This window comes from Leptosomus discolor, chromosome 7 (assembly GCF_034619465.1).
Source record: "Leptosomus discolor isolate bLepDis1 chromosome 7, bLepDis1.hap2, whole genome shotgun sequence".
NCBI classification, from domain to species: domain Eukaryota; kingdom Metazoa; phylum Chordata; class Aves; order Leptosomiformes; family Leptosomidae; genus Leptosomus; species Leptosomus discolor.
The window spans coordinates 10,644,928-10,665,074 of NC_141397.1; the positions used below are offsets into that span (position 1 = coordinate 10,644,928).

General features: G+C 49.0%; 2 protein-coding genes across 4 annotated transcripts; both read right to left on the minus strand.

Annotated features, from left to right (window-relative positions):
- Positions 1-630: 630 nt before the first annotated feature.
- HOXA2 (homeobox A2) lies at positions 631-2,461 on the minus strand. The gene is made up of 2 exons (XM_086468250.1): positions 2,080-2,461; positions 631-1,376 (listed from the first exon to the last, which is right to left on the minus strand). Exons 1-2 carry the CDS (start codon positions 2,459-2,461, stop codon positions 631-633), a joined length of 1,128 nt encoding a protein of 375 aa, XP_086324376.1.
- A 5,336-nt stretch (positions 2,462-7,797) lies between these two features.
- Positions 7,798-10,491, minus strand: HOXA3 (homeobox A3). 3 transcript variants are annotated; one of them, XM_086468123.1, is made up of 3 exons: positions 10,246-10,491; positions 10,020-10,215; positions 7,798-8,567 (listed from the first exon to the last, which is right to left on the minus strand). In XM_086468123.1, exons 1-3 carry the CDS (start codon positions 10,489-10,491, stop codon positions 7,798-7,800), a joined length of 1,212 nt encoding a protein of 403 aa, XP_086324249.1. The 3 variants fall into 3 exon arrangements, with proteins under 3 accessions (XP_086324249.1, XP_086324248.1, XP_009949135.1); XM_086468122.1 differs by having other exon boundaries at positions 10,026-10,491; XM_009950833.2 differs by having other exon boundaries at positions 10,020-10,491.
- Positions 10,492-20,147: the final 9,656 nt, after the last annotated feature.

Sequence of the window (20,147 nt, forward strand, 5' to 3'; positions counted from 1 at the left end):
GAAGAGGTCTCCATCAAAGCTGTGAATGGCTTTAGTTTCTTTGGTTTGTTTTTTTTTTTGTTTTTTTTCCCTTGTGAGAACCCTTGCAATAAAGAATTTGAACGAGTTTTCCCTCTCTTCTAAATGTCCTACATTGCCAAAAGGGGAGAGCTCATAGTCAGAATGTTGGATTTCGATTATTAATAAATTAAGAGTAGAAGGGAGGGGGAGAAACACCCGTCATGTTATCAGTCTTGAAAGGAGAGAGAAAGAAAGAGGGAGAAATAGAAAGAAAAAAGATAAAGCTCCTTGTAGCAAACAAGAATTTATTCTACCAAAAATACTTATGACAACGCATCCTAATGCAATACAAAAATAAAAAGAAAGTGAAGATACAATTCCTATATGATCACTTTCTTACAGACCTCATATATTGCTTTCATAGAAGGACCTAGAATGTGGCTAGGTTAAAATCGAACACAACTAAAACTTCGTAAGAAACGGCAAAATGGCACAGCAGAGGGAGGTAATAAACAGAAAATACTGACCAGGAAAAGGGAGGGAAAACAAATAAAATTAATTCACTGGAAAAATAAAGAAGAAGAATAAGGAAGAGAAAGTAGGACCCTTGGAGAGGACGTCTTTAATTTCTCAGTAATTCAGATGCTGCAAGTCAATTGTAGTGAGTGTGTCTGTAAAAAAGTCAAAACTGTCAGCAGAAATGTCTACGGGACTGTCCAGAGATCCTGGCAAACTGGGGGAAACTGCATCTGAAAGCTGTAGGCAGGAATCTGTGGAGAAAACGTTAAAGTCCTGTAAAGAAGGGACATCTAGGGCCTCAGGACTGTCATTGTTCAGGCCAGCTGCACAGTTCTGGGCCATTGTTGAGAGGCAGTTTTGAACAGTGGGTGACTGATGTTGAAAATGTTTCAGATTTTTCTCATTGCTCGTTAAAGGCGAAACGGGGAAAGTTTGGGACTCGCCATTGTGCGCATTCTGCGCCTGCTGCTGGGAGAGGGCATTCTGCTGGAAAGCGTAGCCTTCCCGCTCCAAGAGAGCGCCGGAGACGTTGCTGAGGGCTTGCTCGAAGAGGGATTTCTCCTCCTCCTCCTCCTCCGCTGCTTTCTCGGGGTCCTCTAGGCTCTTAAATTTCCCTTCGCTGTTTTGGTTCTCTTTGCACTGGGTCTGTCTCTTGTGCTTCATCCTCCTGTTCTGGAACCAGACTTTGACTTGTCTCTCAGTCAGATCCAGCAAGGCTGCAATCTCAACCCTCCTTGGTCTACAGAGATACTTGTTGAAATGAAATTCTTTCTCTAGCTCCAAAAGCTGCGTGTTGGTGTAAGCCGTCCTCAGCCGCCTAGATCCACCGCTACCGCTATCGGGGATTTCAAGGGGGTCTGTTAAAAAAGAAAAAAAAAAAAGAAAAAAAAAAAAAAAAAGAAAGAAAAACACCACCACCACACGCACCCCAAAGCACCACCGCCAGAACAACGAAAGCAAAACCACACGCACGCACACACAAAACAGATAAATGCACGGATTGAATTTCAGCACCCGAGCACATCGCATCCCGGGGGGTTGGGGGGGTGGGGGGGGGAGTGCTCTCTCTGCACGTATGTGTCTATATCTATATGTCCATATAGCATAAAATAGCAACTGCAACAAAATGGCCGCCTTTGGATGCAGTAAACCCATTGTGTTGCACTGCTGAGCGCCCGGTGCTGCGTGCCCCTCGGCCACCTCCGCAAAATCACTGCCTCCAGCTCCCCAACCTCCCCACACCAGAGCAAACTTTATATTAGCCATACCGCAATTTATAATTAATGCATCAGCTGCTTAGCTGAGCGGGAGCAATCTATCACTCTTCATTACTGTCAAATATCCTAACTCTAGGACGGCGAGACAAGAGAGGTCAGCTCCAACTCAAATAAATCATCCCGCATTAAGCAAGTTTGGGGAAAGTTTGGGTTTCCAGAGAGCTCCGCCAGCTCCGTCCTCCCCGCCCGCCCGCCCCTCCGCCTCGTCCCCCCGTGAAGCCGGGGGGATGCGGGGAGCCAAAAAAGCGGCCCGGCGGGGCCGGCGGCAAGTCTTTGGACTGACCTTTGTGGCTGAGGCAGGCAGGTCCAGCGGCTGAGGCGGAGGCCGAGGCGGGCGGCAGCGCGGATCGCTTGGACGCCTTTTTCTCTTTCATCCAGGGGTACTCCGGGGGCGGTGGGGCGCCGGCGGGGCCCGGGCTGCCGCTGCGGCCGCGGGGGCTCGCCTTGGGGCGACCGCCGCCGCTGTGGCGAGGGTGGCTGCCGGGGTTCAGGCTGGGGATGGTCTGCTCGAAAGGAGGAGGAATCAGTGTCGAGTGTGAAAGCGTCGAGTTCTTGATTGATGAACTTTGAAATGTATCACCGACAGGGGGAAAAGATGTCAGGCACTCAGCAAGCGATGGCTGGCTATTGATAAAACCGATCTCTCGCTCAAATGCGAAATTCATGGCCTTCAACTGGCAGCCCCCGCGGAGAAAAAGTTCCCTCGGATTCAGGGGGCTCGGGGGGGGGAAGGCCCAGGAAAAAGGAGAGAGAGGAGAAAAAAATATAGCATAGAAGATCGCTGGTGGGGTGTTTTTTTTCTAATTCACTGATTACAGCCGTATGGGGACCGTGCTACTATTAAACTATTGAATTCATGGAGACAAGGTTGAAATTGGACCGAATTGGCTGTCACATGATTGCCTCTGCCCAATGACAATTTGGGCTTTAATCAAAAGAAGCCACTGTCTGTTTGATTGATCCAAAAAAGTCGGGAAGGAACGCCTCATTGGGGGCCAGAAAGGCTTTATTTACACTTTTTTTAAAGAGGGAAATGATATCTCGAGTATCTATCCCCTTGGCGTCCTAATCTGAAATGATCGGGGCTGGGGGGAGGGTGCGTGTGCGTGGATATGTTTGTGTGAGAGGCTGCGAGTGTGTGTGTGGTGTGGTGTGTGCGAGAGTGTGTGTGTGAGTGTGTGTGTGGCTGCTTGTCCTGCAGCCTGCTGCCTCCCTCGCCTCCACCCGCACACTCTTCTCTCATTGTTTGGGACTGTCAGGAAAACGCTTTGCACCTCACAAATCATTTAAGCACCTCAATCTGACGCCTTGAGTCATTAGCAAAGTAATCCATTAATCTTCAAAGTTTTGACACCGCCAGGCCCCCGCATAAGAAGTTGCACCCAGGCAGGAGTCTGAAGCAGAGGGTCTTGATTTTTTCCTAGGAATAGCACTTCCTCCAAAACTAGTTTCTCCTTCCCGACTCAGCCTCGATGGGCTCCTTTTCTTTCCTTTTTTTTTTTTTTTTTTTTTTTTTCCCCTTGTTTGGTATTTTTTCCTTTCTTTCTTTTTTCCTTTTTACTTTTTTTCCTTTTTTTTTTTTTTTTCTTTTTTTTTTGGTGGCTATCTGGTGTACAGTACGGAGAACAATTGGCCGCCGGTGCCAAGCCATTGTTTAACAGGATCTTCCTCAGCAACCTTGCTTCTAGGGGAAGAGTCACATAGGCAGCAGCCCTTGTGCTTCATGACTTCCCTCTCCAGTTGACTTCCCGGGATTGGACCGTAAAACATAACCCTAGGAGTACCTCTCTGGGCGAGCCAAATCGCGAGGCTGCAAACGCGTCTGGCTGTTGGCTCTTTAAAAAAAAAACCCAAATCCTGTGCCTTAGCTTGCAAACGATACTCCCGTCTGCTGGCATAATTTGCTTAATAACCGTAGTAGGCTGGGTCTGGTGAGTATTTTCGATTACCAGGAAATATATGGGCTGGTAGCGGGTTTGTTTTCACGGGGTCAGGCAGAGCGAAAATGCTGCGGGGTTGTGACTTGAGAAACGGCATTCGCCTCCGACGCTTGGCTCTCGCCGCCGCCGTCTCCGGTCGCCCCGGCTAAGGTCGAGGCAAGTCCCGAATTTGGATGCTTTGGGCACAATTTTCCAACCAGACCGAGGAGAGAGGGAGAGCGATGACAATGATGACCACAATCACCAGTCTGATGAATCCTATGGTCACAGCCGCCCCGGGCAGCCCGGACGGGACTTGCCTTCCCGCGGAGCCCGGGATGCCCGGCGGGGTGGGGTGCGCCGGGGCCCGGGGGGACACGGCGCTTCCGAGCCGCTCTCCGCGTCCTCGAGGAGCCAGGGACCATCGCCAACGCGATGCGGTGCCGTCTCGCTTTATTTTCGGAGTTGCCAAAAAAATAAAGTGTCGGCAAGCGTCTTCGTGATTTAAAAAAAAAAAAAAAAAAAAAAAAGGGGGGGCAAGACTAGAAAAGAAAACAAGACCCCAAACACTCAGCGGATCAGTCTGCGTCCAGACTGCACGAAGTGCATTTTAAAAATCGGTTTTAAGTTAATGCACCCACAAGATGTGGCATATCTGCGAAGGCATTGGAGAGAGGGGGAGGGGAGGGGCCGGGAGGCTTTAAATGGGCTTTTTGGTGGTTGCTTGTTTAAATAAAATATAGAACGAGACTTGTCATTTAATCCCTCAAAAGGGATGCCTTACAAATATCGATGCTGTTGGAAAATGCAAGGGGTTTAATTTTCTTGCTTTTAGTCCAAACAAAGCTCTGGTGGTGTCTGCGCGCGATCAATCTTGGCCGCCAAAAGGTTTGACAGCTACTGGCCCTTAAGAACACATTTAAAGCTTCTTGCTCTTTCCAAGATCAAATGTGGCCGAGAAAAGAGGCAGAGCAAGAAACGCAAGTAAACAAGGAAAAAAGCTGCTTTTAAAATATGCTGGCAGAGGACTGGGCTGCTTGTGGGAAAAGTCCGGTTTTATTTTGCTTCTCACTGCCTACCTTGGGGTCGGGCTTTTCTTTTTCTTTTCTTTAATTTTTTTTTTTTTCCCCCACTCTGGAAAATATTGGGATTAACAGCAGGATGACAAATAATAAAGAGAGAGGTTTGGACTTTAACCAGGCTTTGTGAGTAAAACCTGTGTGGGTGTCTCTATTCTGCACATTTGTTTCTTGTGGTCAATCTAATACAAAAACCACCTGGAACAAAACCTTTGGAGAGGGGACGCGAAATTCTTGGGCAAATCAATTACTGCTGCCTCCAGAGGGGTCTTTTAATCGGGTGAATCTTAAATGCAAAAATACAAATTATTCTTTGCAACCTACAGGCTCCGAAGGAAATGTTGAAGAGGGTTTCTGGAAAGAAGGGGGCAAAATCGCCTGTATTTTTATTTATTCGGAATGGGAGGGGGGTGTGAAACGCCAAATTCCTTCTCTTTGAACATTTTCCTAAATAATTCGTGGTGCTAAAGGAGCCACACAGTAAGAATCACCGACTGTACCGTTACCTTTTGTTGTATCTAACCTAACTGATGCGAGGGGTGGGGGGCCGGCTTGAATTTTATAGGGGCACTTACTTGAAACGAGCAATGTCTTGCAATGTTGCAAAAATGCCTCCTTCGCCTACAAAATAATAATTAGTCGTTGGTCTGTATTGGGTAATAATCAGGTTTCAATGAAAAAAGTCAGACTACATAACCTTTCCTTCCACGGTTACATATCTACATATACAATAAACAGCACGGTATAAATACATTTGCAATCCCTTTCTTTGATTGAGCATGCTTTATCTATTTATGCAGAAAAGCTCTATATAGATTCATGGATGCATGACGATGTTTCACCATCAGGCAAGGATGATTCTGGGAACAAGATAAAGCCCAAAGATTAATAATATTTCAGCATGAGACCAAAATGGCGACATTTTTTTCTGCGCTCTAAAAGATACAGATGGTGAATAGCGTGCGTTATTATCTACGCAGCATAGGAATATGTCTTTATAAACGTGCAGGGGTATATTTTACCGAGTCTATTAAGGTCCATTTTGATTTATCTTTCGAGTTTCAATCTAAAAATTACGGAAATTTTGCCTGAAAGGAAGAAAAAATCGGATTTAAGCGTATGCTTGCGGGTTTCTGCCTTCCACCTCTAGCCGATTCGGACCGGAGACCCTCGCGGGTGCCCGTTTGGAGCCGGGACAGTCGCCATTCTGCAGAACCGTGTGCCCCCCCCTCCAAACACAGCCACCCGCACACACACATCCACACCCCCGCGGGAAGAGAGGGAACACAAGGCTCCCCTCCCCCACAGCCTCAGGCTGCGGTGGGGAGGGAAGGAGGCTCAGCAAAAATGAAACAACTCCAAAATAACGTAAAAAAAATTTAAAAAAAAAAAAAGAAAAAGAAAAAAAGCCCACTTTTACAAGAAAAACCGGCGGCCGGGGGGGGGGGGGGGGGGGTCGGGGGGGGAGGAGGATGGAAGGAGCCCTGTCCGGAGGCAGCAGTGCTCAGCAGTGCTCTACACCCACCCCCAGCCGCGTTTGGGGTTTGGCCGGGGGCTGCTCTACCCGCCTCGCTCCCTCACGGTTCCCTTCCTTCCCCAGCGGGAGAGGCCGGGGACGAGGCGGCCCCTCCGCGCCCGCGCACACGCGGGGCTGTATCCTGAGCTCCGTGCCCATGTGCTCCACACGCAGGCTGGCACACACACACCCCCCACACACACACCCCCTCCCGCCCCCGGCTGGCCTGCCCGGGAGGCAGGGGACGCTCCCCGCGCTGCTCCGCGGCCGGTCCCCACCGCAGCGCCAGGGCGGGGGCGATCCGCGCCCGCCTGCCCTCCGCGCCGGGCGGGCACCGCGCAGCGGACGCAGGAGGAGGCGGCCGCCGCCGTGGGCAGAAAAACCCCGCTGGGCAGGAAAGAAAAAAAAAAAAAAAAAAAAAAGCCCTCGCCCTATCTATGAAATGCTGAAAAGGCGTCGCGGGGCCCTCGGGTGGGCGAGCGGATCCTCGTGTGAGTTTACAGACGAGTTTCCCAGCTCCCCACGTCATGAAGGGCTCTCCCTTCCCTTGCGCTGCGAAGAACATGTTCTTAACTCTTTATTATTCAGAATAAAAACTTTATTTTTTTTTTTTTTCAGAACGTGAGCAGCAAGGAATGTATAAGTTTCAAAACATATCTAGCCTTTTCAGCTTCACACGCTTTCCGCCTAGCTGGATGTTACAAGCATAAAGTATTCAAACCGTGGTCTTTTTTCCCAGATTTTATTGCATCGTCATCACCATCATCACCATTTTCAATAAAAAGAGTTATAGTTTCCTTTCAAATGATATTTCCTACGCGTGCCGATATGCCATCTAACATATGGCCAGGTAAATACCTCCTGAATATTCAGGGTACAGAATTTTTATATATATATAAATATGAACAAATGGGGATAAATAAAATTTTAAACACTTAGATTATTCAATGTTTGCAAAACAAAAATATAAATAAATCTGAATGTTCACCAGCATACACACATTGAAAGACTTACACGTATTAATAATTGTCCAGGGAGTCCCTGTCCAAGCGCTTTTGATGTCTTTCTCGCTATTTAAAAGAAGTGCAATAAAAAAAATTGCTTCCCCGTGGGATCAATCATGTACGAACAAATTCACATTTAAGAATTCCTTTTATAGAAAATTTGTTCATATACCCTGTTTTGATAAAAGTGTAGAAGGTAAAGTATAAAGCCTCTGCATACTCCCAAAGTGAGACACAAGGCTACAGTTCAAGAAGATAAATATCCACTAGTGAAACTATAGAGCAATTCAAGCAACAAATATTGCTACGTCACATAAACTAGAAAACGCTTTTACCAAAGGAAACAAAACAAACCAAAACGAACAAAAGAATCGAGAAGGGGAGAGGAGGGCACATGGTGGGGGGGGAGGAGAGAGTGAAGGGAAAGGATGAATACTTCCCAAAATTTGGGGGCTTGGTGTTCCACTTAGTGACTCCTGTCTCTCACAGATGGGTGAGTTTGGGCGCTTCCTGAATTCTTCCCTGAGAAGGATGGTGAGCGGTAAGGTCTGTGTATGTTGGGTGCGGATCACAAGGTCCATGGTGGTGATTGTTGGCCATTGGCCCAGCCCCGCTGTAGTCCATGTTGGCAGAGGGAGGATGAGGGAGATGAGTTAGACCAAAGATGGAAGGCCCAGAATTGGTCATGGTCTCCACGTAGTTGCCCCCTACATAGACGGGGCTTCCCTGTATATGTGGATTCCCATAACCGTTGCCTTGAAGAGGATGAGTATCGTATTCAGGTGTCACAGCTGCCGTCCCCGTGTATCTCTTTTGAGGAGGTGGGCAATTATTAAGAGGAGCGGTATAGGATGCAGGGATGCCATAAGTGTTTTGATGAGGCTTGTTAAATGGCGGAGGCGACTGGGGCTCGTAGGGGACACTGTTTACTAAAGAATGCATAGAGTTTAGATACCCTCCAGCAGCTGGAGGGACAGGGCTTCTGCTTGGGGACTGTCCTCCTGAAGAGGTCATCATGCCCTTGCCCTTTTGATCCTTTTTGTATTTCATTCTGCGGTTCTGAAACCAGATTTTGATCTGTCTTTCTGTGAGATTGAGCAAATTAGCCATCTCTACCCTTCGTGGCCTGCAAAGGTACCTATTGAAGTGGAACTCCTTTTCCAGTTCTACCAGCTGGGCACTTGTGTAAGCTGTACGGGCTCGCTTAGAGGAGGCTTGCCCCGGAGGGCTTTTATCACCAGCACAACTCTCACCTATGTAAATCACACAAAGAACACAATCAGCATGGCAAACTCAGACACAGCAACCAGAGACAATGGCCAACCACACCAGCACCTGGAGAGTCCAGCTCTTGGACACGAGATGGACACGCACGTGTGCAGCAAGTACTCCCCCATGGCACGAGCTCAGCCATGCCAAGCTACAAGACTCAATAGACTCCTTCACCTCATTAGTGTCACTACATGACCATACTTGCTTCCTTGAAGAATGACAGCATGCAACATACCTTGAGCTTTGCACGAAGGAGTAAGAAAGGTTCAGAGGAACACAGCACAGTTTAGAAACTCTGAAGGTAAACCTATGGCTCTGCTAACATGGTGGGATCAGGGTCTTCAAGAACTAGCCGTTCCCCATTGCTGTAAAGACCTGCGGCCCCCTTTTTCTAAAAACCCTGATATATACACACCAGCTAGAGATGTCTGAAAGTTAGGTATCTACAGTATAACATTATAACATATAAGCATATAATTGACAATGTAGTGTTTCTGTCACATCTAGCATATGGCATAAACATATGGTAGTGATTGGGAAGTATAATATACATGAGAACATACGGTGGTTAGGCTTGTGTATAGGCATACAGACCTATTTAAATTTACTGCTTTTTAATAAAATAAATACATGATATGGAAGGCTGTAAACAGCAGTGTTACCAGGGCTTTAAAAAGCAGACTGGCGAAGACATTTGCTAAAGTTATGGACTCTATTTCCAAGGCACATTTAAGAGGAAAAGAGGAAGAGGTTAATACAAGCCAAACTTCTGGGCATTGGACTAGCACTGGTGTTATTGATTCGGATTTCCTCTAGTAATAAAAGCATTAGTATACACTTCCATCCCTCAAATAATATTTTATGGGCTGAAGTTTATGGCACTCCAGAATGATTTTTGTTTACCAGGCTTGTAACTTTGCCAATCAGCTTGTTAAAATAGGAAGAGATTCTGACTGCATGCGGGGCATTGATCCTGCCCGCACATGATTATGAGCTATTTTATTCCTGTTACACTTCAGCAGAGATAGGTCACTGTCTTATTAATCTAACAGCACCGTGCCAACAGAGTACTTGGGACAGGCCTCTGGCTTAAGGCCTGGGCTGCTCCGCACTGAAATGATTTACTGGAGGGGGGATTACCTAGGAAATGTAATAGATGCGGGAGGGCATGTGTGGTTTAGCCACTAGGAAAGAAAATCACTTCAGACCCATCCTGCAAGGCTGGGGAAGTTTTGCAGGAGGTGGTTTGTTCGCTGAGCTCCCCTTGCAAGTGGTGGCAACCGCTTTCCAAAAGCTCAAGGGGGTCAACTCAGACAAGAGAAAAGTTCACTCCCTTCCCTCCCCCAACTGAAGGTGAGCAGGGCTGCCTTCCTCCCCGCCGGACGTGTGGCCAATCCAGGGGTACCCAGGGAGAGAGGGAACATGTTTCATACCTGAACTGGAACTGCTGTTTTTCTGCTTTGTGTTTTGCCGAGACTCTTTCATCCACGGGAATATCTGTTTGGACATGGTGGGTGAGTTAAGAGCTGGGCTCTTGGTGGGGTTGGCTGGGGCAGGGTTGCTGCTGGCATTTTGAGATGGTGAGGCAGAGGATGGAGGTGGAGGTTGCGCCTGCTGGGCTGGAGGCGGCTGCGGTGGGGCCTGTGAGTCAGTGAGGACGGGGCGCTGGAGAGGCTGGCTGGGGAGGGTCCTCATGCAACTCTCACTGATGTCATTGGCCTTGTGATGGGACACAGAGCTGCCAGGGGACTGGAGAGAGCACGCGGGGCGGTGGTACTCAGTTTCCACAAGTGATGAAGATGGAGGATATTGCTGCTGACTCGTATTATAAGTGAAACCATTTGCTCCTTGGTAGGGGTAGGCACCATAGATTGCAGAGCTGTCGTAGTAGGTCGCTTTTTGCATTTCGTTGTTTCCCAATATTTATTTCGCAAACTGACAGGGTCTTGACACCCTTGGAGAATAACATTGGCACCCCTCTGTCACGTGGCGCTCTTCCTCCAATGGCCTCTCCGGGCAGACCTGGGGTGTGGGGAGAGCAGAGCAGGGTGAAGAAATGGTACAAATCCATCTTACTTTCAATAGCTAAGTGACATGAAAGCCATAAAAGAAAAAGTGGTCAGCAATATTTAGCAGCATGACTTGGCCTCAGGCGCAGAGCGTTTTGGTATAAAAGCTGCCTGGATTTACTGGCAGCTACAAATATGTGCTTTGCTGCACCGGGATAGGGGCTTTCTAGGGTTTTTTCTTCCTTTCTTCTTAAGAAACAGAGCAGGGCACCGCATGGCAAGGGGGTTGATCGTTTATCACCGAGAGACTTTTTTAATGCCAGTCTCTGAGATAAGGGTGATCGAGGAATCGGTAATGCAAAGAGGCTGGGCTGTTCCTTCCTTCCAGCTCTAGGATCAAACCCTCTCCTATAACCAGCGTCGTTTTATTTTTAGCCTTTCTTTCCAGGTTACGGCTCTCCATACAACTTCAAAGAAATACATGAGATTGTTCCTGTCTCCATGTGGCGGGGGGGCAGGAGCGGGGCGGCAAGGTTTATTAGCCAGGGATATTTACACACCCCGATCCCAGGTGATGGATTTTGGCTTGTCTATGAAATGCTCGGTAGGAAAATAAACAAAGCGAGCGCCTTCTCCCCTCCGCGCTCGCACACTACCCCGGGCCGCCCAGGTCACGCACCCCGGCCGCAGCCCGGGTGAGTCCCGGCCGCCGCCCGCAGAGGCTCCCGCTCGGCCCCCGCAGCGCCCCCCGGGCCGCCCCGCGTCCCACCCCCAACACACACACACGCCCCCCCCCCCGCCGGCGGGTCGGGAGCCCCGGCTGTACCCGGCGCCGGGCGAAGCCCCTTCAGCGAGGCCAGCAGGGGCAAGTTGGGCGCATCGGCGGCTGTTGGTTGGGTTTTTTCAGCAGTTATTTTGAAGACGCTAACTTTTCGTGGAATCAGCCAGATCCTACCTGTTAAAACATGATGGATTGGGGGAAAAAAACACACCAGGAACCTGAAAAACCAGCGTTCATCTCCATGACCACGGCTTGAACTTTCCTTCCAACTTAGCGATAATAGGTTCTGTCTTGGAAACTGCTATGTAATTTGATGTATGAGGGTCACTTGGCTGGCGAAAGGGTGGACACAAACCCAGAGAATGCTTCTCCTGCCCGGGCGAATCCCTCTCCTCCCCCCCTCCCCTTTTGTCCCGCATCTTTCTTTCTTTCTGGTGTTTTGTTGTGGGTTTTTTGGGGGTTTTTTGTTTTTTTTTTTTTCCCCCCAGATTAAAGTCTACTGGTCACCTGCTTGAAAATAAACACTTAAAGAATCGCCCGCATTAACGAGGAGACCTGTGCGTAATCTCCTATCTAGGAGCTCTTCCACGGGCACCCATATTGTTCTCAGAAATTAAAGTGTGTTCCTCACCGTCCCCCTACCCCATTGCTGACAAACAACCACGACTTTTCGGATCAGAAGAACTCTCGTTTCTTTTGCCACTTTCCCTGTATTTAAGCAGCTGAATGTTCCCCCCCCCCCCAACATCTAACGAGGACAAATGCTTAGGGGCGAAAAGCCTTACACAACACATGCACCAAACGAGCTCATTCTACGCCTTTCAAGTTATACAAGTTCTTAGAAAACAGTATTCCCTTTGTTAGATCGTAACAAAATGAAGGTAACACACCTACAGCAGGGCGGCTACCCTGTTATTGCACTAATCAAGGTCTTTGGATGTTATTAAGCTAATAAGCCGATGGAGATCTGAGGCGTGGACACAATTTCCAGCTCCTCGCCTCTTCTTCCTGACGCTATCGAGGCCTGGTGTGATTTTTCTCAATTCCTTTGAAAGAGAGAATATAGACACCACTACCAGAGGAGAATGAGGAAATAATGAGCCAGCCGTGATTTCACAAAGGCACCCGCCTTTCATGATCGCGACATCAAATATTTCGCCTTCCCCAGGCCGCTTGGAAGTTTGCTGGTGTAGGCAGGACGGGGATGCGGAGTGCGCTGCTCCCGCAGCCGCCTGTCCGCAGACAATAGGCAACTTCAATCGGAAGGCAAAATATTATTGAAGCTTCGGCCGCCTGCCAGCGAGGGGGGAAAAAAAAAATCAACTCCCGCCTTTGGCTTTGCCAAGTTAATCACTTCCTACAAAGTTATAGAGAAGCGGGGGTAACCTGAGGAGCGCCCGGCCATTCCTGGCGAAAGCGGGAATAGCGGGATTAAGAGCGACAACGGTAACGATAATAACAGCGCCCTGACGGGAGAGGGTGGCGGGGGAAAAATTTGCCACCCCACCCGGTGCCTGGGACGGGAAAAGTTCTCTCCGCCTCGGAGACAAAAGGCGAGGTCTCACAAACACAGATGGCCCCCCAATTTTTCCAGTGCCCATTTAACCGGCTCCATCTCCATTTGTGCAATACACCTCTCTGCCCTTTTCCAGCTTCTCTCCCCCCATTCCAGACAGCCCGGAGACAGCCGATGAAAGCCGCTTGGGGGAGGCAAGTCCCCCCCGTTTCCCCCCACTCCCCACTTCAGCTCTCCCCTACCCTCTCCTTCCCTCCACCTCCCCCCTTCCCAAGCACACCAGATCTTTGCCCTTTAACTCCCAGCCGAGCCCCAAACTCTGACTCTAGGACGAAAAAACAGGCAGCCCCCCTGAAAGATTTCCTGAAAGATAAAGACAAAGTTGAGAGAAGGGGGTGGGGGGGAGAGAGAGCTGCCTGAACACGAAGTGTAAGGGTATCAGTCACTGCCTGGAAGGAAGCCCCAGCTTGTGAACTCTTCTTGAACCGACATTTAAGTCTACGGTCATAAATCACTGGGACATAAACTCCGCCATTCACGACTGATAGCAGCGTATTTGTGGCCTGCTTACCTTAACTTCTGACGACTGAGGCGGAAGCCAGCATGCTCGCTCTCTCGCTCTCCCTCTCTCTCTCTTTTTTTTTTTTTTTTTTTTTGGAGGCGACACAACCCAGGGAGCAGGGGCTGTCTGCCCCAGCCCGGTCCCTGCGGCCGCGGGGTGGGCACCGGCTCAGCTCCTCCGCACCCGGCACCCCCCGGCCGGGAGGGCCGAGCCCTGCCCCGCACGGGATGGGGACGGTTGCTCCGGACACCCTCTTCCCCCGCTCCCCACCCGCTTCAGGATGCCCACCCTGCCCCGAGCCGGTCCCCGGCGTGCCGGGCTCCCCCTGCGCGGGGCACGAAGGACAAGGAGGTTTCCCAGGGCTGCTCTGGGAAGGGAAGGAGAGAGAGGAAAGGAGAAAGGGGGGGTGAGGGGGAGTGGAGGGGTGGGGGGGTGAGAAGGAAAAAGAAAAAAAAAGAAAAGGAAGAAAGAAAGAAAGAAAGGCGGCCGCCTGGGGAAGCCTGAGGCAGGGTGGGGGCTGGGGAGGGAGCGGAGGAGCGCGGCAGTGAAGGAGTGCGCCCCCCCCGCACCCGGGCGTCACCAAAGTCCAGGAAAATTATGCTAATGAAGACAAACGGCGCTCACAAAGGGTCGCTCTCACCAGCCTCCGGGGGTGCTGCGGGCGGGGGGGGCTCGAGTTTGTCCCTCTTACCGGTGGACTTGGGAGGCGGCTGCGGAATAACCCCTCTGCCGCTTCCCGCCGCCGGGAGCCCCGCAAAGCCCCGACTGAGTCCCAGGGAGGGGAGCAAAGACCGGAGAGCCGGGGCTGGGTCCGGAGAGCCAACCGAAGCCCACCAAGATCCCCGCTCTGGGCAACGCTTTCAGAGCCACGCTGGAAATCATTAGGGTTACTAATTATTAACTCATGCATGCGTGAGCGCACACACACACAGATGTATACAAAGACACCCACCACTCCCCCGCCCCCCGCTCCCCCAAATATCCCCAGCGCCCAGGACGAGCACAGAGGCGCTCACACACACACACACACATGTGCCGCACAGGCGGGCCGGGGTGCCCTCAGCCCCCGTGGGGACGCGTGGGTGGCAGCCCCGTGGGGACGCGGGCCCGGCGCCTCACAGCTCGCCTTCGCCTCCCGCTCCTCGGCAGCGCTGGGGAAGGCGCTCGCCTAGTTCTCCGGCGCCCCGGGTTTTGGGAGGTGCGGGTGGTGTGCCCCCCTTTCCCTGCAGCAGAAACACGGCAGCGACCGTGCAAACGAGAACTTAAATAAAGTTGCAACCCCTGCCCCTCTGGCAGCCGTTAGCTGGACTATGGGCTCCATCTATTAAGCGGAGGCTCCGAATAATCCCTAGGTGTAAATTTGGCGTTACTTCCTTAATTAAGGCATTAAAAATATAACTAGTCCGTTTAAAGCACGAGGGAGCCCGGCGTCATCTTAAAGCACAAACAAAGCGAGGGGGAAGCGAGAAATAAAAAGCGCTATAAGGCTGGGGTGGCCTCTTACGCATACCAATGGTTTTTGTCATTTATGGCTATGCAAGATTTATGACTTCATGCACCAAAGCTGTAAACAGAGCACTAAAACAGAAAACACTTGCTCCTTATGGCATAAGTGAGAAGGCACCACATGAAAGGGGAAGCGGGCAGCGTAGGAGGAGAGGCAAAAATCCCGCGTATGCGTTTTGCTTCAAACAATCCCTTGAATGTTGCATCGGAAGAAAAAAAGTCTCTTTAGTCAATAATCAACCCCACACTTTCTTCTGAAACTGCTGATCTGCCATTCGCCCTCTTGTCCGACCAAATAGCGAGAGGCAGCGCTGCGCCCCGACGGAGCCCCCCGGACTGGAGAGGAGAATTTGGCAAGGGAGAGAGAGCTGGGGACTGCAAAAACCTGCGGACGCCGGGGAACCTGCCGGTTTGGGGAGCCCTGCCGAAAGCCTGGGCGATCTTTTCCTAGGAGCGCGTTTAAACTTTGGAGCGATCTCCAGCGGGATATTCTGACTACATGTCTGTATTTAAGAGCGGGGACGGGGAGGGGGGGAGGGGGTCTTTTTAAAACTAGAGGGATTTGCAAGGGACTTTAATCGCGAGAACCGAAGTGGTTCATAGGAATACTGAAGTGTTTCCTCCATTCGTCTTACTGCCTGCAAATAGTATTTTGCGAGATTTCGCCTATTAGTCCCCTTTCCCCACGCCCCTTCGCTCCCCAAAGAGGTCATTTTAAACATGAGAAGGTGATTTTTTTTTTTTAATGTCTCCTATGATTTCGGGATAAGTGTCCCAACGCACAGATCCCCGCTGCTTTTATCTGTCTTTCCCTCCCAGAGGCCGAATATTTTCTTTCTGCTCCATTCCGCGGAGAGCGATAGGGCTCAGCTCGGGGAGGGACTGGCAGCGTTTGGGGCTGATTCCCGGGTCAGAAATGAGCTGCCTTTTCTTCCCGAAGGGTCCCGCTCTGCGGGAACAGCCCCCGGCCCCTCACCCCCCCTTCCATGGAATTACTCCTAGTTTCCGAATAAAATAATGCCTGTAAAGCGCTTTGTCCTTGGATGCTCCGAAATGGAAGCAGGCAGAACCATAATTCAAGGCTGATTTGGGGGGATCTCTTAAGGATGAAATAGCAAGGCGGGGAGTTGCTGGAGAAGGGGACCAATTCTGGAAGTGGTGCCTGTCCAAGTCGTTAGGGAGTTAAGAGGGGATATTAGCTACCTTAGAGAAGGACTGGATTATCGAAGCAAGCCGTGGTTAATCTGAATTATTGCTTACATTCTCTAACGCTGAAGAATGGCAATGGACTCTTTGCTATTTGCTCAACAGACTGAAGTTATGTACACAACTCGCAGAAATCTCCCTCTCCTCCAAAACTCTTCTTGCTTTCTTTTGCTCTAGAGCAGGACCGTAATATTTATTAGTGTTTTAACTGGGACAATGTGCATCCGAACTGGGTCATAAATCAGAGGAAATACTGCCAAGTAATTGAGCTGCAATTAAAGCTTGCACTTTATTTTTGAGGCACGTTTTGGCCCATTTAAAACTACGGCAAAGCCAACCTTGGCTTTTAGACACACAGCTGGAAGCGAAACAGCTCTCCTCCCCTCGCCGAAGAGAGAAAGACGCCGCGTCTAAGAAAGGAAAACGTCCTTCAGTATGGCGAGAAGGGGAAATAGCGTTTCTTTGGGTCAGTTCTGCTCTGAGAGCAGCTTAAAGAGCAGAAAAGCGAGAAACCAGCCCAAACACCTCCGCCCTGCAGGTCTCTGCAGAACGGCTGCCAACAGCTCCGAGTGGAAATAACCTTTTTTGTTTGCTTGCTTTCAGCGGAGTTTTTATCATCGTTCGCTTTTCTTCCTCTCTACCTCTCTTTCTGACCCCTTAGGAGATGAGCAATTATAAGCACCCAGTAACCGGGCACAAAATGGTACAACAGGAATAGGCGAGAGGCGCGGAGTGACCTGGAGGAAAGCGAGCCCCCGCGCTCCGACCTTTCCCAAAGCCGGGGCACACCAGGGAAATCTCGTTTTGTGTAGCACTTTGCCCGGCTCGGGTAGCCAAGTAACCTTTTATTTTCGTCATTTAAAGTGCATTCTTTATATATAGCTACGCACACATATTTATAAGTATGTGCAAATATTTACATATTTATACGCACGGATATATCTATATTTGTGTAAACTACAGTATGGATATGAATTTAGGACTAGTATATGTTCTCCTAGAAGATAATTTCCATCCCTCCCCTTTTTATTCTCGCTTCCCAGATCCCCATTCAGAGAGAGAGGAAAAAAACCCCACATTTCCAAGGCTGATTTATTGTTAGAAGCCATGGCTGACTCTTGGTTCAACTCCTCACCGCGGAGAAATAAAGAGGAGTGCCTTGGCTCACTTGGGAAGGGAAAGCTTTGCCACAGAGCTGAGCGCCCATGCAGTCCTCCGCGTACGGGAAACAAAGTACCACCAAAGCATCATAAATAAAATGGCAGCACCATCGCATGCTCATCGATTTACGGAGCGGCAGCGGCCGAACAAACACCCATAAAACAACAACGGCCGCCGCCGCCGCACACTCAAGCACGACCCCGACCGAGGAGCATCCCACCCACCCACACCCCCCCGCATCGTTTTCTCCGACTTCCCCAAATACATAAATAAACAAACACACAAATAAAATAAATAATAAAATATAAAAATAAAATAATATAAGAAAATAAAATTAAGGGGGAAAAAATCCGTTCACGCCAATAAAAGAGGCTTCCCATCTCCAGCCGCTCATAAATAACGATATAGATGGCAATCGAGGGGCTGGAGCGGAGGCAGCTGGCCATCAAGAGCAGTGTGGGATCTATGGAGAAAAATAAATAAAGCAGCAAACTCTCCCTGCTCTGCTCGCTGAGAGGGGAGAGTCGAATATTCACCGCAGCAAATTGAAACAAAGGGGGAAACAGCCTGGCTCCGGGTGCACACACACCCGCACGCACACACACGCACTCACTCCAGACTCTGCTACTGACCTTTGCCTCGAACAGCAATAACTCACCACATAAATGAACAATCAACGGAAATACCTTAAAATAAAATCCATCCTTTCTAACGAAGCATTTCGTCCTCTCGGCTCGACAATAACCTTTCCATAAGGAACGAAAGCTGTCAGCGAAATGGCCAGCTCTTGCGGGGATGGTGATGGGGGCAGGAGGAAAAAAAAATAATAAAAGCAGTGCTTGCTCTGAACAGAAACTGGAAAAGCGTAATCGCAGACGGAGCCAGACCGGGTCTCCACTCCAAATGCCACAATAATGCGCTGTATTATGTGCTCACGTGGTCATACGTCAACTTAAATCCTTTTATTTGAAATAGGGAATCATTGAAGGAACAAGGTTTCTTAGCGCGAGCCTTTGCTTTTTAGACCCTTAACCCAACACGTTATAGAAGAGTTTTACGCGAGGGGAAAAAAAAAAATAAAATCCAAGAGATGCAGATGACTGGGGGGGGGGGGGGGGGGGGGCGGGATTGGTTTGATTCTTTTTCCTCCCACACTAATATTTCTTTACACAAAGCCCATTGGAAGGTAAGAGGAATTCTTCTTATAATATGGGATTACGCTGCACTTTGATACTTAGCCTAATTAACTGGCATTTGCTCCCCAGGCCCACCACTCTGCTCGCACGTCCTCTGCAACCATCGAAGAAAGCCCAAATCTTAATACTATTATTTCCAGCCCCCTTCTAAATGGCACGATTACGAGCCTTCCCCCCACCCCCAGCCGCCTCTACCCTGCCATTGTACAGGGCTTGCTCAACTCCCACACGTTACATCAGGGCTCCTGTAGAAACTAAAAAGACCTATAATTACCTGACAAAGGCAAAAAAGAGTGTCTTCTAAGAGGCTAGTTGATTTTTGTCCTTGTAACACACTATGAAGAATACACCTTCCTTCACTGGCGTAGCTCTGAATTTTGAAAAACCTTTTGGGACCTTGCTGTTAAACCTGTGCTTACGCATTTCCTATACAGCTAGTTTGAGTGATGCAGAAAATTATAGGTTTCTAAAGACGAAAAAAAAATTGGGGAGGGGGAGCTCTCTGCCTAAGGGGAAAAAAAAATGAAAAAAAAAAAAAAAAAAAAAAAAAGAGTAAAGTTGTATGCAGCCCGCGAGCCAGGCAGCTTTGCCTGTGTGCGAACACACCACATCTTCCCTTAAGACTGTTTAACTTGTGCTATTGACACAATAAGCTAAACAAACAAAAGAAACCCTCAACTCGCATAACTTTTCTGGAAAGAGTCAAAGAAAATCAGATAGTTCACGCTTTTAACGTGTTCCTGGTCCAGTTCTCTGATTCCGGCATTTTGCATCGTGATGTATATACCCTTGCCTAAATCTTTCCACCATCCCCCATGAGCTGGAAGAAAACTTTCAGCTAACGGCATACCCCCTCATACTGTTTCACCTGCACTTCATTGTACAGAATGGAAGGAATTTTCTTTTTTAAGGTGATTTTTTAGCGTTACGGGCAAGCCTTACATATTCTCTCTTAGATTGTATAAGTGGGCTACTGGACTTTAAACCCATCAGTAACTGTGTGTACTAGGGGACATTGCAGCAAAGTCAGCATGACAGTACAACAGAGAGAGAATTCGCAATTTTCCACATAGAATTGACTAAGGTAGTAGCAGGTTATACATACATTATCCCTCATTTAGAACTGCAATAAAAACTATACACCTTTAAAAAAGAAAGAACATCACGACATGCCCAAGTCTATAGCTATCAGCACGACTGGTAACACCACAGCCCTCATACTCAACATAAACCAAGGCTGTTATTTACTCGAGATGGATTCACGGCTCTTTTAAACATGGTACGTTGAGATCCCATGAAAGAAACATGCAAAGAAGTTCTTCTGCAACAACGAAACTGAAATTAATGGAGAATGGAGCAGACGATGAAAAAAGCAGAGCAAGTCTTTCTCGGGGCTGTTGTAAAAAGTTATCGACTGCTTTGCGTCAAAAGCAGAAAGATGGCTTTAGAAGTTACAGTCCTGGGCAAATAGAAACTACAAAAGCAATAAATCACAATCATAAGTCAACTTAAATGCCTTAACGCTAGCTATGGCTACTGGCTTCAAAACCCTGTTTCTATGAACATCTTTATTAGTATTAATGGTGAAGTTAATGCTAAAACTACTGTTTAACAATTAACTTCG